Source organism: Chelon labrosus (genome assembly GCF_963514085.1).
Source record: "Chelon labrosus genome assembly, chromosome: 20".
NCBI lineage: Eukaryota > Metazoa > Chordata > Actinopteri > Mugiliformes > Mugilidae > Chelon > Chelon labrosus.
The window spans coordinates 7,467,730-7,484,549 of NC_140353.1; the positions used below are offsets into that span (position 1 = coordinate 7,467,730).

Consider the following 16,820-nt stretch of genomic DNA (forward strand, 5'->3'; position numbering starts at 1 on the left):
GCACTCCGCAGTCGTCTTGTCATCTTGTTCCAAGTGCCCCGCATGTACGTCCCTGCCAGACCCACATCAGCGCGTCGGTGCCATGCTACGGGTTTTCGTCACTTCCTCTCTGTAGTGTAACCAGCTGCCTTATTTCCATTCACTGTTTACAAAACCTCACTTACTGGAACTGCTGCTAGTAGCATGACCGATTCAACTTCCGAGTTCCTCCTTTTCCTCTTGCCCTCTTTGCTCCACTCCACTTTGTGCCCTCACGAACCTACAGCTCTTAATAACACACTCCCACGAGACGCTGGCGAGGTTGAAAGAGAAGTCCATGTGTAGCTCCCGAGAGTGGATCATAACTGTAGTAGACGTCCGTTAATGCACATCTGTCCTGTTTCCCAGCTGTTAACTGTACATCCCTTTGAAAGTGCTAATAAATAACTATTGAAAAAACATATTTTATCCAGCTATCCTGTCTCATGTTTCATTTTACACTCTTAATACCGATCAGGTGCTCCAGCTTCCTCCTACTATCCAGAGTCATGCTCGTTAGGTCAATTGGTGATTCTAAATTGGTCGTAGGTGTGGATGTGAGTGTGAATGGTTGTCTCTCTGCCCTGTGATAGACTGGAGACCTGTCCAGGTTGTACCCTGCCTCTCTCCCAATGACAGCTGGGATAGGCTTTAAGACGTTTTGCCACTTCTTCAGTTCTGAATGACGGGTAACAGGAGTTTAGATTTTTATTTCATTACCGAACAGAGGCTCCAGTCTCAAGGTGTGTTGCAAGGTAGACTGGGATATAATCTTATTGTGCCTCCAAAACAGGTGTGACTTATCAGAGAGTGGACATGGGCCTTCTGAGGGTGTCCTGTGGTGTCTGGAAACACAATTTGTTGTTAGTGGGGGGCCTTTGGGTCCTATGGGTTGAGGGGAGGGGCCTCTGTGGATCATCCCACAGATACTTGATCAGTTTGGGATCTAGTGGATTTGGAGGACAGGTCAACACCACCTTGTGCTGTTTTTCATGTTTTTTTTTTAGTTGTTCCTAAAGCCTGCTGCCATCAAGGAGTGTCATTGCTATGGGGTGAGGGTGCCCGGTCTGGTCTAGGTGGGTGCTACATGTCTAAGTAACATCCACATGAATGAATGGCAGGTCCAAAAGTTTCCCAGCAGAACATTGTATTATCACAAGATGGTCAATGTTATTTACTTCTCCTGTCAGTGGTCATAATGTTGTGGCTGATCACTTGTCCAAGCGGTTTCTACAGTTCTAAATGACCGGCGGGGAGCTTAGATTTTTATTTCAGACCACCTGCGGGTGGTGGACACTCAATACTTCCCTGAATTAGAAGATGTTATTCAGATTAATCAGGACGGTGCTTTCACACGGTTAATGGTTCTCTTATGATGCATTCATGTCCAGTAACTCTCTAAGAGTTGGGGAGAGATCTTAAGATTGTGTCGATGTTTACCAGAACCGAAGAAGCCACTTGGATTAGTGATGAAACGTCCTCAAGAAACCTCAAACAAGTCCAGTTGCCTTCGTCTTAGCTTCTTTTGACTGAGAATCTTCACAGCTATTGGTGTATTAATAACAGCTGATAATCAGTGAGGGTAGGTGTTGTGTTTAATGGGAGTACACCATCCTAATCTGCACCTGTACTTTACCCTTGTCAAAATTTCTATGGTGGGAAAAAAGCCTATATACACACACAGACTCCAATATTTTTGTTTGAAAGCTGTTGCATTTAGCTAAATACAGTAGCTACACATTAATGAAAGGTCTGTATTTCTTTAATCCAGAATTGGTGAAAAACTCCATCATCCAGAATGTCATCATAACATACTCAGACTTCATCCCAACGTAACTCTTATCTGCTAAACCCTCTTACGAGCACAGCTTTGCTCCAACAAATATAAACCCTTTGTGCACAAATAAAGCACAAATTATGACCACAAAAGAAAATGTACAAAAAGATCTGTGCAGTTCACCCGATGTCCAGCGAGCGACACCAAGAAAGGATCCCAGCGTTGTTTGCGCGCTGGCGCGTCGGACGTCTACAGCTCCATCAGAGCTCGGATGTCGTCGATGCGAGAGGCCTTCCTGTCGGTGTTTGCGGAGCCGAATGCCTTCTCCACCAGGTCCTGCTTCTTCCTCTGGATCTTCACCATGTTCTCCTCCACCGAGTTCTTCACAATGAACTGCAGCAACAGGCCAACGCATACAAGAAGAAAAATCCCTCAGTGATCTTTCCTGTGCACTGCTCTCTTTATTACTATTAAATGATTTTAAATTAAGTCACAAGCAGGGAAAACATAAGGTGCACTTCAATGTACACTGTCTGGCCAAAAAAAAAGTCAACACCTGGATTTAACTAAGCAAATAGGTACGAGCCTCCTACTGGATAATTACTGCATCGTTCAGCTGGCAACAAGTTATTTAACCCCAACTGATACAATGAGCAGCTGCTCATTTCTTAAACAACCATGTCCAAAGACACATCACGTGGTTGTGGAAAAAAAGTCTTCAATTTGCTAGGGAGCATAAAGATTGGACTCTGGAGCAATGGAAGAAGGTCATGTGGTCTGATGAGTCCAGGTTTACCCTGTTCCAGAGTGATGGGGGCATCAGGGTAAGAAGAGAGGCAGATGAAGTGATGCACCCATCACGCCTAGTGTCTACTGTACAAGCCTGTGGAGGCAGTGCTATGATCTGGGGTTGCTGCAGTTGCTCAGGTCTAGGTTCAGCAACATTATGTGTCCAAAGAATGAGGTCAGCTGACTACCTGAATATACTGAATGACCAGGTTATTCCATCAATGGATTTTTTTATTCCCTGATGTTCACGGGTATATTCCAAGATGACAATGCCAGGATTCATGGGGCTCAGATTGTGAAAAAGTGGTTCAGGGAGCAAGAGATGGATTGGCCACCACAGAGTCCAGACCTTAACTTCATTGAGAATCTTTGGGATGTGCTGGAGAAGGCTTTGCGCAGTGGTCAGACTCTCCATCATCAATACAAGATCTTGGTGAAAAATTAATTCAACACCGGATGGAAATAAATCTAGTGACATTTGCATAAGCTTACTGAAACAATGCCACAGAGAATGCGTGCTGTAATCAAAGCTAAAGGCGGTCCAACAAAATATTAAGAGTGTGTGTCCTTTTCTTTGGCCAGGCAGTGTATTTAACATTATAGAACATGCAATAGAAAGTGTGAAGCTTTTTCCAGCTTTTGAGAAACTGATTAAACTTCCCATAATCTCCAATATAAACGTATGAAGTGACAAGTTTCTGACCTTGGTAACAACGACTTTCTTCGTCTGGCCCAAACGGTGGCACCGATCAATGCACTGCTCTTCAGTAGCTGGGTTCCACGCCTAAGACACACACACAGTTGATCACAATAAACAAACGGTGCAGAAGTTATTCCTGGTAATGTTTTATAACCATCATTTGAAGGCAGCAGAAGTTGCGTTGCTCTCCTGTATAACATTTGAACTGCTTTCTTCCCTCACAGAATCATATTGCATAGTTAAATTCTGTCTCTATCTATTCTCATTTTGGACCTTGGGCTGAATCCCTTCAGCGTGGACACCTTAATGCTGTGGTTGCGTGTCTCGTTCCTACCAGGATCTGTACTTACAGGGTCCATGAGGAAAACGTGAGAAGCGGCGGTCAAGTTAATCCCGACTCCTCCGGCCTTGAGCGACAGAAGCATGATGGAGGGGCTGTCGGCTGCAGAGCTCTGGAACTCCCGGATGACTTGAGTTCGTCTCTTTTGGGTCATGGTGCCGTCCAGACGCACAAAGCGGAAACCGTGCTCTCTGGTCGAGATGAGGGAGGGACAGCGACGAGTAATGCAATGAAAGGTGAAACTTTTCTCTGACCTCTCTCTGTTGATCTCTGTCTCTGCTGAACAAATATTTGCAAAGACAAATCCTGATGCTCTTCTGCGAGCGTTACCTGAGCGGCGTCTCCAGGATGGTGAGGAAGCGCGTGAACTGAGAGACGACCAAACACTTAACGCTGCTGTCTTCACTTCGCAGCCTGAGCAGGTTTCCCATCAGCGCCTTCACCTGCAGAAACACAAATGGTGTTCTCACACAAGGACAATATTTCTTCTACTTGACTGAAGTGATTTCCAAATGTTTACATGGGCGATGAATGAAATGCACCGAAATATCAAGACAAGGCTACACATTTTCAACGACCATGCCCATATCATTTCCAGATCAAAGAGCTGAGTTCTTTGAGCAACTTATTTTCTATCGTTGCCACGGTAGTCTCACCCTGAAACTCACCCCAATGTGGGGCAAACATGCCCAGGAAGAGGGTATTTATTCCTGTCATTGACAAGCAAGTTGGTTCTGACATGGTGCATTTTTATTCTGATTAATGGACTTACTAATGAAGACTTTTACATTGACTTATATGTAAATAATTGACTAGTGTCATTTCAGCACACTTTATACTTGAAGCTCTCAACAGTTAGACTTGAACTCAGTCTACCTAGGCAGGGAATTCAAGCCATTTATGCATCTTAGCACTTTCTCTTAGCACTTTATTTAACGACGAACCATATCTGGTAACTTGAGCGCACATTTTGCCTCTCAGTGAGGTTTAGAAGCATGCGGTTTTCACCCAGCCAATCAGAGAGCATTCTCAGGTCAAATCAGAGTCAAATGTGGTCTGCGAGGTCCACCTCTGCATGAACGCTGAGCTTTAACTGCTTTATTAGGTACCACGAAGAAGCGTCCTAATGTTGTCTATGTGTATGTTGACAAGTGCCTGAATGAGCGCTTATGTTCTAATGGTCTAAATACATGTTTACATTTGTTTACCACTTCATTAATGTTGATTTTCTCCATGAAAATTAGAAAGTTTTTTTCACAAAAGTAAAAAAAAAAGTCTTCTTATGCTGCCCTACAATAACACTCTAGGGTTGAAAGTTAGAATTTCCATGTATTTCATTCAATGAGTGTCCTATAAAGGGTTAACACTGTAAATCTAATCATTCTTGTTGACGCTGATTCTGTTAAGAGACGTAAATTATACAGCGTGAAATTATTATTGTAAGAAAACTAGACTTGTCAGCAGCATGGGGTGAAAGATTCTGTCCCATAAAAACCAGCTGGAGTCCGACTCAAACACATTTCCTTTTAAGGTTTATAGAAATAGCGTCCTGCATATTTTAGAGGTCTTCCGAATGTTTTTACTATTTTTATCCCCCAGCTAACTCTGCAGCCTCAGAGTACCTTTGAGCTGGTCCTCCACTTCTTAGAGTCTGTACTTCTCTCTTCCTCCATTTCCTCCTGCGGAAACTCCACAAGCTCACTGGTCTTGATCTCACTTCGACAGAGAGGACATCGAGCCGTCTCCTATGCAAACACACAGGGCACGGGAGGGGGGGTAAATGATTAGCAGCAAAATAACCGATCGGTGCGTTTAGTCAAATTATGGTTCAACTGCAAACCGACCGCCGCCTGCTGAGGGCGGCCCGTGTACCTTCTCGGTGCTGATAACTTGAGCGATGCAAGGCTGGCAGTAAACGTGGGCGCAGTGCGTGATGACGGGCAGGCGGACCGACTCCAGACACACGGAGCACTCCTCGTCAGAGCCGCTGGCCAACACCAGCCGCAGCTTTTCTATCAGGCGCTCCCTCAGCTCTGCCGGCGTCGCTGCAGCACCTAGAGCAAATTAAGTCAGATTAGAAAGGTACAATTATTTGATATTTAAGAATAGCCAGATTAACTATACAGTATCATTTTGCAAAGGAGTGTCACATTAATGAGTAGTTGGGTGGAAGGCTAAAGTATTAATTAATGCCAAGGTGAACCATCAGAAATTTGTTCTCTTGAATCTGCTTTCACCTAAATCTGAGGACGACTTTCCCAGCAGATCGGGGTGGCAGCAGTACTGTCGCAGCCTCATCAGGATGACAAGAACATCAGCATAATTGCTCAGCACCGTCCCTTCAGCTACATATCTGCAAAAAAGCACGTACGCAATTATATGAGCTGGAAAAATTGTAAATACAACAAGTATGCATCAACATGTCGCGTGCAAAATTACAACGTTTCTATCAAATGTGCTTGCATGTGTGCATACTTGCGGATGGTGTTCCTTCCTTCGTTCCGTGCCAGCTCGTACTCCTCCCTCTCCTGCTGGCTGAGCTCCACCTGCTCCACGAACACCCTCTTTTCTGGCAGCGACACCAGGGGGCGCCCTTTCACCTGACTGCTCTTGGTGCGCCGCAGGGTGATGCACTTCACCAGGGTCTGAAGGTTTCTGCGCACAGTATCATGTGCCGTGATTATTAATAGCATGATATGTGCGCTGATATGTGTCCACAGAATTACTAACCATAGTCTGTTATGAGAATCTGCCTTTAAAAGCTTTGGTTCAGACAAGGAAACACAAGCAACCGCAAAAAAGAAAACACAGCAATTAAAGTAAATAAAGCACAAAGAATACACGAGGAATAAAGTTGCACGTCAGCAGCAAGCCTTACTAACACTGTCCTGTCACGGTAGCTGGCTCCCCCTGGAGTATTACTGCCACACTGCAGCGGTACTTACTGCAGCCCGACCCTGTCTCCTTGCATAACTGGTCTTTGGATCACTCTGTTCCACCACTCTTTCACATCGAAGGGCTTCAGACGAAGGAAGGCCAGCAGCATCCACAGGTCCTTGACGCTGTTCTGGATAGGAGTACCTGGTTGCACAAAGAGTATGGGCACAAAGACATATTTAAAGATGTAGGTAAAGCTGATTATGACTCCCATAAACTTATAATTTTCGTGTGCTTCAAAGACAAACGGAACTGAGCTGCTGACGTTGGAGTTAGATGTAACGGTTAATGTCGAATAACTTTTACTGAAACCACTGCAACACAGAAAAAAGAAGATGTGGCGTACGACCTCTGAACTGACCGCGGCATAAGGAGGGTAATTTTCTATGATTGTTTGAGAGACTTGAATGGGGAAATGCATTTTTTCGGATGATTCACATTTGTCACAGTTTGCTGCGCACTGATGTGCAGTTACATTTCAGGTACGGAGCAGATCCTTAGCTTTACACCTTGTCAGAAATGTATCTACATGCGTATGACGGCGTTTGTATACCTGAAAGAATCCAGCGCCTCTCAGCTTTCAGGTCGAGCACGGCCTTGCTCATCTGGGCGTTTGGGTTTCTTACGACGTGTCCTTCATCCAGCACGACCCTGAGCCAGTTGATCCCGTGGAGGGGGCTCTTATTCTGAAAGGAGCAGCACATTGAGAAGCATCTTAACTCTGCATACAAACAGCACACAGAGTGTCTGACTGAAACGTATGTGTCATTTGCCGTGGGTCTTTCGGACATGAGACCCGTCTACGCTCACCGCAAAGTCAGCAGAGAGGACGTTGTACGTGGTGATCACCACATCCTGAGAGGACAGGAACTTCTTGCTCCTGTTGCGCTCTGAGCCGTAATACAGATAGACGTTTAGCTTCACGCTAGCGCGCACGTGCTGCTCGAACTGGTCCTGCACAGAAAACACAAGAGAAGAAAACAAAACACATGCTGATTTCAGGGGCTGAATAAAAGGTAAAAAATGTAGTGCGGTGCAGTGTACTTACCAGCCAGTTGCTGAGCACAGAGAGCGGACAGATGATGAGAGTCGTTCTAGCTGATAAGTCATCTCTGTTTTCAGGGATGGATGATTCCCCAGCTGCACAAACATCAGCGGTATTACTACACAGTCCAGCTATTCTTTCTCTAAATATAAAATATGGCGTGCTCCCAGCGGCAGCCTTACAGTCACCGATCAGATAAGAGTCCGTTTCCCTCTTTTAAACAGCTAACACATTTGTCTGGATTCACGCCCATCCGTGATACTGCTGCTAGTGTTCAATCAAGTTTGGGATGATGCCTTACTAAAGACAAGCCACAAGAACAAATACAGCAAGCGGAAAATGAAACTCACCATGTGTGGCATTCTTAGTGGTTTTCTTCTTCTTCTTTGGGCCTGTATCTGATGATCCTCCACTCAGGACTGCGGCAAAGTCCAGATCCTCAAAAAAGACTGGTGCCGTATAGACAAGTGACATAGTTCAAAGTGAGTGGTTATAATAATGCCTGTATATACACCGATCAGGCATAACATTAAGACCATCTTCCTGATATTGTGTAGGTCTCCCTTGTGCCTCCAAAACTCATCAGAGAATGGACATGGGCCTTCTGAGAGTGTCCTGTGGTGTCTGGCAACAGAATGCTGTAAGTGGGGGGCCTTTGGGTCCTATGGGTTGAGGGGAGGGGCCTCTGTGGATCATCCCACAGATACTTGATCAGTTTGGGATCTAGTGAATTTGGAGGCCAGGTCAACGCCTTGTGCTGTTCTTCATGTTTTGTTTTTTTTAGTTGTTCCTAAAGTGTTTTTGTGTGTGTGTCTGTGTCAGGCTGCATCCTGCTGGGGATGGCTGCTGCTATCAAGGAGTGTCATTGCTATGGGGTGGGGGTGCCTGGTCTGGTCTAGGTGGGTGCTACATGTCTAAGTAACATCCACACAAACGCCAGGTCTAAAAGTTTCCCAGCAGAGCACTGAATTGTCACAAGATGGTCAATGTTATTCACTTCTCTGGTCAGTGGTTTTAATGTTGTGGCTGATCGGTGTATAGGTCAACTGAGGGAAGCCACACGCACTGATTAGCTGTGTGTGTGGCTGTTTTCAAGAATAGCGCCCGTCAGGTCATGTCGACCAAGTTCTGCATCATATTTTAGCGCACAAACACAAAGCTCATCGAGTCTGTACCTTTGCTGTTCCCCCTCTTGGCCGGCTTCCTCTTTTCTTTGCTCGTGGCTGTAAGAGGAGAAGTCAGGTGAAAAAAAAAAATATGTAGGCCACAAAATACAATACAAAGACACACAAACAGACAAAGATAAAGAGCGAGATTATAATCTTACCTTTCTCTGGCTCGTCTGCTATCTCTATTACATCTGGTTCATCCACACTGATAACCGCTGCGTTTGGACTGACACACACACACACAGGAACACGCCAACATACGTCAGCAGCAATATAATCACGTGAAGGAATTAAATCACTGAGATAAAACACACGTAAAGTCGTAAATAATGCCAAAATAAAAACACACTTACAGGTCAGGGCATAGAGAGCCACCTGCTCCGTCACCTGCACTACTGCTACCTGAAACAAAGATGCTCTTTTTTATTAATATACTCTATTTTTTTTTTTTAGTATGTGTGTGTCCACAAGTAAAAAGAAAGCACCTTCAAGTTTGCCGGCCGCCTTTGGTTTAGTCTTCGCTTTAAAAGGTGAAGCCCGCTCCTCCTGCACACATGTAAACAAACACATTGTGATGGAGGAACACAACATACCGGTTGAAAACAACAGGAAACGGCTACTTACACACTTCTCCACAGGCAGTGGCTTTCCTTTGTGAAAGTTGGTGAGGATCAGAGCGATTGTGGTCAGAGTTTTGCCCTTCGAAAAGCAAAAAGCTGGATTTAATTTATGTCGTTTCTAAATAAGCAGCAGGGTGACGTCAGCTCGTGTCGCGACGTGTCTGCGTCTGCGCGTCGCTCACCAGTCCCATGTCGTCGGCCAGTATTCCCCCGCGGACCCTCTCTGGTAGTTCCTTGGCGGAGAAACACGTGAGGGTGTTGTAGTACAGCTCGCCCCTCTTCTCCCAGAAGGGCGGCAGGGAGGATTTGTTTTCCCGGGCGCACATCCAGGACAGCGCCTGCTTCTGGTGAAGCATTAGGGGAGTACCCACGGACTGCAAAAGGAAGAGTACGTTCACATTAAAGCTGCAATGAGATGCGGACCAGATGATAAACAATATTTATAAAAAAAAAAGACTAATTGCTGACCATACTGAACACATACCTCGGCTGCTTCTTTCTCCCCATCTTTACTTTCTATCAACCCCTCAAACAGGTTATCAAATGCATTCTTCAGCTGAAAAAAAATTAGTAGAAAATGATTTCTATAACGTTAACATGAAAATTTAGCAGAAATTGATTAATAAAATGTATTAATCTACAACACAATTTAGTTTTTCTTCTACAAGATTTAGCTGCATATCATAATTTGCACTTATAAATACAGTATGCCACTGAATCCTGGTTACATTATATACGGATCAGCTGATATTGTGTAGGTCCACATTTTGGCCGCCAAAACAGCCTTGATTTGTCAAGGCTTGGACTACCCCTAGACCTCTGACGGTGTCCTGTGGTATTTGGCACCAAGACGTTAGCTGCAGATCCTTCTAGTCCTGCGAGTTGCACAGCGTGGCCAGTATGGATCGGATTTGTTTGATGAGGAGCATCCCACAAACGCTCGACTTGACTGAGATCTGGGGAATCTGGGATCTTGGAGTCAGCACCTCGACCTCGTCGTTACGCCGCAAAACCATTCCTGAACCATATTTTTTTTTCCATGAAAGGATGCACACAGTCTGTAGTAATGCCTAGGTAGCTGTTACGTGCCAAAGTAACATCGACACGAATGGCAGGAGCCGCTGTAGTCTCCCAGGAGAAAAAATCCTCACACTGCATCCGCCGACTTGCTATCTTCTTATAGTCTCCATTTCCTGCTGCTGACACATCAACTTGGAGGACTAAATGTTCACTTGCTAATACGGAATATCCCACCCAGTGACAGGTGCCGTGGTGATAAGGTAATCAGTGCAATTCACAATGTTATGGCTTATCGGTTTACAGTTCCCTAATCACAAGCTACAGTGCAACATTAACTTTACCAGTCACATGATCACAATTATATAGTTCAAAGATAACAGCTGAGTACATTTTAGGAGAGTGAAATACATTTTCCTCAGCAGTCCCAAATAAAAATGTATTTTTTTGTTCATATTAATGAACTATATTAATGCCAAATACTGCATTAAAAGTCTAGAAAACTTCAATTCAAATCAATTACCTCCTGTGCAGATAGCTGGAAGGTCAAACCTTTTTTAGATGCAAACGCATAAGCGCCCTGACCACTGCTCGATTTCTGATACGGGACTGAAATCAAGCAGACACGCAAAAACAAAATCAGTAAAGTTGACGCTGAGGAGAAGTTGTCCAACAGGCGGTAAGTGACATCAGATGGTGTGTTTACCTGCCACCGTGTTCAGTTTATAACCTCGACGTGCCATGAAGTCCATCACAGTTTGTTTGTTCTCTTCTTTGCCCCAGAAAGACAGCATCACCGACATGGTGTAGGCGTTTTTCCCTGAGGGCACCACCCTGACAAAGCAATAAGACGTGTAACAATATGCACTCTCTCTGTTTAGGGTTGTAAGTGGTAGTTTTGGATTTGCACGTGGATACTAACACTGACAATTACAACTCACCCCTCTACTTTAGCCAAGTTGTTGTCCATGATGTGGGCCATAGCCGACGCCAGCTCCTTCTTGATGTGTCCCACCTGGTTGCCGTAAACGTTGGTAACCATCACTGCGTTGCGGTCGTACGGATTCTGGGGCTCCCGTACTAAACCGACCATCTCCCCTTGGTTCACCTGTCCGGAGAGTAAAGGTTTCTAACTGTGCATCTCCTCAGTTTGTGTCAGGTCTGTTGGAAGCGTTTTTTTGTGAACTCACCACCCCTGTGTAATATCTGAGGCCGACCACTGTGCCACGCAGATGGCCGAACAGCACGCTGCCGTCTGCGTCGGGATCCTCGGATGCTGCAGCTCTGATGGCCTGGGACAGTGTCTCTGAACGTGTCTCATTGCGGTCTGTGAAGAGGTCCACCTCAGTGAGATTGTTCCAACTGAACCTCCACCCGAACATGATGTCTGAGAGGCAAAAAATAACAAACACATAATAAGAATAAATAACTTCTGGTGTCTAACAGACATCTGTTAGGCTGCACAGAGTTGGAGTTGCAGATTAACAACAGGAAGCAAACCTTCTGTGAGAATACACACAGCTGCAGGAAACAATAATATGACCCTATACTAGTACTGAACTGCTAGCAATATAGCTAATTCAGCTAATCAAGTAACCAACCCACATCTCCCCATAGACATTAGTGTATTAAGACTTAGTACCATCTCTAATGTGTCCCACTGACAGTGATAAATCTTAAAAGTTTGCTAATAATAGCTGTTGTTAGCTAGCACTACGCTATCTTGTTAGTCACTGTCAATACAATCTTGTCAATACAAATAAATAGAGTTACAGACATAGTGTGTTATGCGTCAGCATTTGACAAATTCTTCATACTATTTATTTTTCACCTCGGCGGTGGTCGTTTTTTTTCCGTGTCAGCTGTAGTTTGTTGTTTCTAATGCGCTGCTCTTGCTAATGTTTGGGTTACTTTCCAGTTTGATCAGAGCGGGAGTGAAACCCGTTAGATTTATTACGGAACATCCGGTGGTAACCTTCAAAGTAAAGTCTCAAATCGTAATGATTTTTCTTTTTCTAGAAACATGTCATTATTATGTTGATTATATGTAATAAACATGTAAATATGTAACCAACACAAGTTGGTTTCTTATTTATTTTATTTTATTTTAATTTTTTTGTTTCCCATAGGGACTTATATTAACAATTATGAGTATTAAGTATTAAGAATTTAATTAGTCATAGATATTCCTATCAGAACAGCTTTTATTGCTTTAAAATGACACAATACTGTAATTTCGAAGGCTGAAAGTTAATAACACGTGGGGATGTGCATTTGTTCAACAATTTTAATCGTATAATTTTTGCAGATCAACAATCAAATCTCATTATTCTGTAGTTAATTGACAAAAAAATACTTGCAAGCTAGACTTAGACTTAGATAAACTTTACTGATCCACAAGGGAAATTGCTTGGTCACAGTAGCTTAGTTGCGCATTAAAAACACTCAAAAGATTAAATAAAATAAGATGAAAAGAAGTAAAATAAAATATAAATAGTACAAGAAATAGAGAGCTATTTCAAGGAATTGTTTTAAGTATTCAAACGTTTTCAAGTGCTTGCTCTCCACTACTGTTCCATGTTTTAGTGGATTATTTATATTTATATGGTTAGAGCGTTGTCATTGTTTTATTCTGAAAATCAAATACGCCTTGTTTCCGGCATAAAGTCCGTTTATTGTCGTGGATGTTGCGCAGAACGCACAGGCACCAACGTTCGCGCCGTTGGCGGATTTGCCCGAGCGAGAGCTACGGAAGCCGAGAGGTACCGAGCTCCTCGGTTTGCTTCTACGACGTTCCGCTTCCTCAGCGCCAGGTTCCTCCTCCTCCTCCCCCGGGCCGAGGAAAAGAACCAGCCCGAGACTAGTCGGACACAGGGACGGGACAAAAATCGCCGTGAGTTTTAAGACGGTATCACTTTTCACACAAGCGGGGACGTTGGGGGGGAAATCACAGCGTCAAATCTGGGCTTTAAAAAACGGGGCTGATAAGAGAAGCAGAAACGGGGGGCGGAGTTTCGGCAGTTTGGCCGGAGTGCGGTTGATTTTTTTTTTTAAGGTTGACAGCAACCGGTGAGTTATTTTGCTCATTCAACGCAGTCGGGCTAACTCTTGTGTCGTATAAAAGTTGTTTATTTGCTATTTAATCGATTACCGGTAACTTTTTTCGGCACTGGGAGCATTCAGACTCCCATAGTTGTTGAGGCGACACTTTTCCTGTGTATATAACGAGGACCAAAATAAAACACAGCAGCTAGTACAGTTAGCTTTGTTTTTATTATTCAGTGTAATGCCAGTCTAACGGACGCTTCAGACCATTTAAGTGACTTAAACACACATATAAATACTCAAGCAGTTCAGAAGTTCTTTAAATAAAACGTGTTTTGCTTAAACAGAAGGTGCTCTTGCTTTAAGTCACAGTTTATGTTCTCCACAGCTAAAAATACCCATCAAGCCACTAATTGTTTTTTGGTTTTTTTATATATACAGGTTTGCCAATGTGTATATTCATAGTATAAAGATGTTGTAATGCTATAAGTAAGGGAGAAGTAGTACACTTTTTCAAAAGCAGAAGCACACGTTTTTATTTGTCATCACTACTGTTACCAGCCTCTATAAACAGAGCTTCAGCAGTAGGTCACTTATGGTTTGTAATGCCCTGATAAGGTATACAATCACTGCACAAGTTACGCAAGGTAATTTATGGGATTTTTTAATGATGTTTCTGGCTAATATTCATGAAAAAAGTGCTGGGATTTCTGATTTTGTGCAAGTGTCAACCTATCAGGCGTGCGGATCTGCTGGTTTTGGACTCCACGTTAGCAAAAACAAACTTCGGCCCTGGAAAACTTGACCGGTGTGTGGTACGCGACCTGCCCGTGGGCCTTGCCAACAAATACTATACATCAAGGTCTAAATGTGCGCCTGTGATTTCTCCATCCGCTCCCCGCGTGTAGAGGACTTAACACTTGTACACTTGTGAGTCCTCCTGAGGCTAGTTTTGTTCCTCAGGTTGATGATTTTGATCCGTCAAAATGTTGACACAGGGGTGAGGCGGCTGTTTGAATAACAGGATAAGGTGTTCTTTTGTGGGCTGTGCAGCTGCACGGTGTATTTACGCCTCATTCACCGCCGGGGCTGTAATCAGTGAAGGAGCCGTGAAAGGTGGAGGGTCTCGGACGGATTTGTGTGTTTAAATGTACAGAAGTGTTTTCACGTCAGACCGTGTGCTTCTGAATGAAAGGAGGTGGAAGTGGGTTGTGTGTGTGTGTGTGTGCTTGCTTCATCACTCCTTCCAGGAAGTTCTCCACAGAATTTCCTTTTATAGAAGCCAAATACAAAAGGCTTGTTGTCCACTTCCTGTAAACAGCTCGGCCGCCGTATTTGCTGAGCCCTGGTTGGCCGGCCTGGTTCTGTGACCCCCTTCGGGGCTCGGGGAGTTCCAGGATGAGGAAGTGGGCTTCCCTTGACGACGGCCTTACCACAGGGAATAGAAAGTGCTCTGATGAAACAAGAGAACGGAAAATGAGGAATAGAAATCATGCAGGGCAGCGCGACATGACATTATCTGCGGCACAGTTGTGGAACAAGAGTTTCTCTGATATGAAAACAGGAGGGGCGTGCAATTAGAGGCTGCATGGATGTTAAGTGGTACGTTTTCGCTGACCAAAAACGTAGAGTTTGTGGGAATTAATCTGAAACAAACGGAGGCTCAGAGGCAGGACGGGCATATCCGCGTCAACAGAACTGAAATGATTAATCGGTTAGTCAGCTGACAAAAGAGATAACTGCGCACTGATGATAAGTTAATCATTTCTGTCATTTTTTTTTAAGCTTTGTAAACGTGAGACATCCTGTCAAAGGTTATATAGACCTTTTAGAAATATCTGCCAAGTTAATCAGTGATCACAGTCATTAGTTTCAGCCATAGACACAGATTAGTTAAGCAATATTGTAATACTTCTTTTATTGTGGTGAAAATATTAACTTTATATTGCAGCAGTTGGCCTGTGCCTACTTAAAAATAACTATTCTCCGCGTCTAACCTTTGTCAACTTTAATGTGGCTCAGTTCAGTTTTCCCATATGAAGTGTTTTCATTTGGGTCACTTTCATAACTTTCTTAGGGGTTGCATTCTCGATCCTGTTGCTGATCTTTAACCAGTCAATTCTGACGACACTTTGGGGGTGACAACATTCAGGGTGAGAAGAAGCGTTGCTTTGCTGTTTGTGAAGAGTGTCAGCGTAAAGTGTAAAGTGTAAAGTGTAAAGCGACGTGACTGGTTCGAGCTTACTTGAAAAACACTTCACCACTGATGCGACGAGCTTCCCCAGTTAGAACTCTGTGCTGAAACGGTTTTTCAAGAAGGTTTTTAGTGCTTTAGTATTACGGTATTTCATTTATGCTTCATGTCATCGCAGGGGTGGGGAACTACAACCCTGGCCCTGGCCGTAAGTTTTACACAGGAGGTTGCTGGACATGTGTGTGTGTGCAGGACTGCAGGAAGTGGGAGTCTTTAGTACTGATGCAGAACCCTGGTAGAAATCCTGTGGAGGCTCTTAGTCATCCAGGTTTATCCAGAAAACAAATCTAAAATGAAGATAAACGGAATTTGTTTGAGTTGTTCGAAACGTTTCACCGCTCAACTAAAGTGGCTTCTTCAGTTCTAAACGACTAAATAGGCTGTTAACGTTAAGATAAGATAAGATAATCCTTTAATTTATCCCAGAAGCGATGCTGAATGGCTCACACTTGAAACTAGCATCTGTGATTGGGGGGAACTTGTCAAAGTAACCTGGGTGGTAGCCAGAAACTCGGGGATGACACTTTTTGTTGTTCTCAAAAGAGTGTCCCTTGTCCTCCAAGTATATTGTGGACTACTGAGTCCTTACCTGAGCAGTCACAGCAGTAGATGCTCCTGATAAAACCCTACTAACTCCCCACCAGTATTTTAGGACTCAAACAAGTCCAGTTGACTTTGTTTTAGCTTCTTTTGAACAAACCCTCCTAAAGTGTAATTTTTCCACCTTGCCTTCGGAGGTAAGCTAAGCTAAGCTAAATAGCAGCCTGCTCAAAATGCGTAACTATTATTTTGGCAGATCCGCGAACGACCTTCTCTTAAAAACCTAAAGAGTTAGTTAGTTCATCAGCCGTGCCTGTAGTGCCAGGGTGTTGGCACTTACACAAACCTAAGCCTGTTGCCTGCACTGCTGATGTGTGCACCTGTCCCTGAAATTTTTTTAGTTGCCGCGCTCAGAGCTTATCCCGAAGCTACACACAAGATATTCAAGTGCTCATAGTGGAGAGTCTGTTGGCAGGAGGAGTGTGTGTTTTAGCACCGGGAATGTATGCGAGGCTACTGTATGTGTGTGTGTGTGTGTGGATGAACAGGGGGACACGCCCAGCTCTTTC

General features: G+C 44.0%; 1 protein-coding gene across 2 annotated transcripts; it reads right to left on the bottom strand.

Annotated features, from left to right (window-relative positions):
• Nucleotides 1–1,764: 1,764 nt before the first annotated feature.
• On the bottom strand, nt 1,765–12,328 carry hltf (helicase-like transcription factor). 2 transcript variants are annotated; one of them, XM_084568393.1, is made up of 25 exons: nt 12,244–12,328; nt 11,603–11,799; nt 11,354–11,520; nt 11,119–11,246; nt 10,936–11,021; nt 9,880–9,951; nt 9,578–9,769; nt 9,400–9,474; nt 9,261–9,321; nt 9,129–9,177; nt 8,934–9,001; nt 8,782–8,829; nt 7,957–8,055; nt 7,610–7,701; nt 7,372–7,515; nt 7,115–7,247; nt 6,570–6,705; nt 6,100–6,279; nt 5,862–5,977; nt 5,497–5,678; nt 5,247–5,369; nt 3,955–4,067; nt 3,635–3,815; nt 3,288–3,368; nt 1,765–2,188 (listed from the first exon to the last, which is right to left on the bottom strand). In XM_084568393.1, the coding sequence occupies exons 2-25, from the start codon at nt 11,792–11,794 to the stop codon at nt 2,045–2,047; spliced, it is 2,862 nt and encodes a 953-aa protein (XP_084424519.1). In that variant the 5' UTR covers nt 11,795–11,799; nt 12,244–12,328; the 3' UTR covers nt 1,765–2,044. The 2 variants fall into 2 exon arrangements, with proteins under 2 accessions (XP_084424519.1, XP_084424520.1); XM_084568394.1 differs by having other exon boundaries at nt 12,230–12,325.
• Between the last annotated feature and the right edge of the window lie 4,492 nt (nt 12,329–16,820).

Excerpts from the sequence above, each read along its gene's own strand:
- hltf (XM_084568393.1), bottom strand. The coding sequence starts at position 11,794 with ATGTTCGGGTGGAGGTTCAGTTGGAACAATCTCACTGAGGTGGACCTC. Across the intron at positions 9,475-9,577 it reads TGGCCGACGACATGGGACTG|GGCAAAACTCTGACCACAAT; the intron begins GTGAGCGACGCG and ends TGCTTTTCGAAG. Across the intron at positions 8,830-8,933 it reads AGCAGACGAGCCAGAGAAAG|CCACGAGCAAAGAAAAGAGG; the intron begins GTAAGATTATAA and ends CTCCTCTTACAG.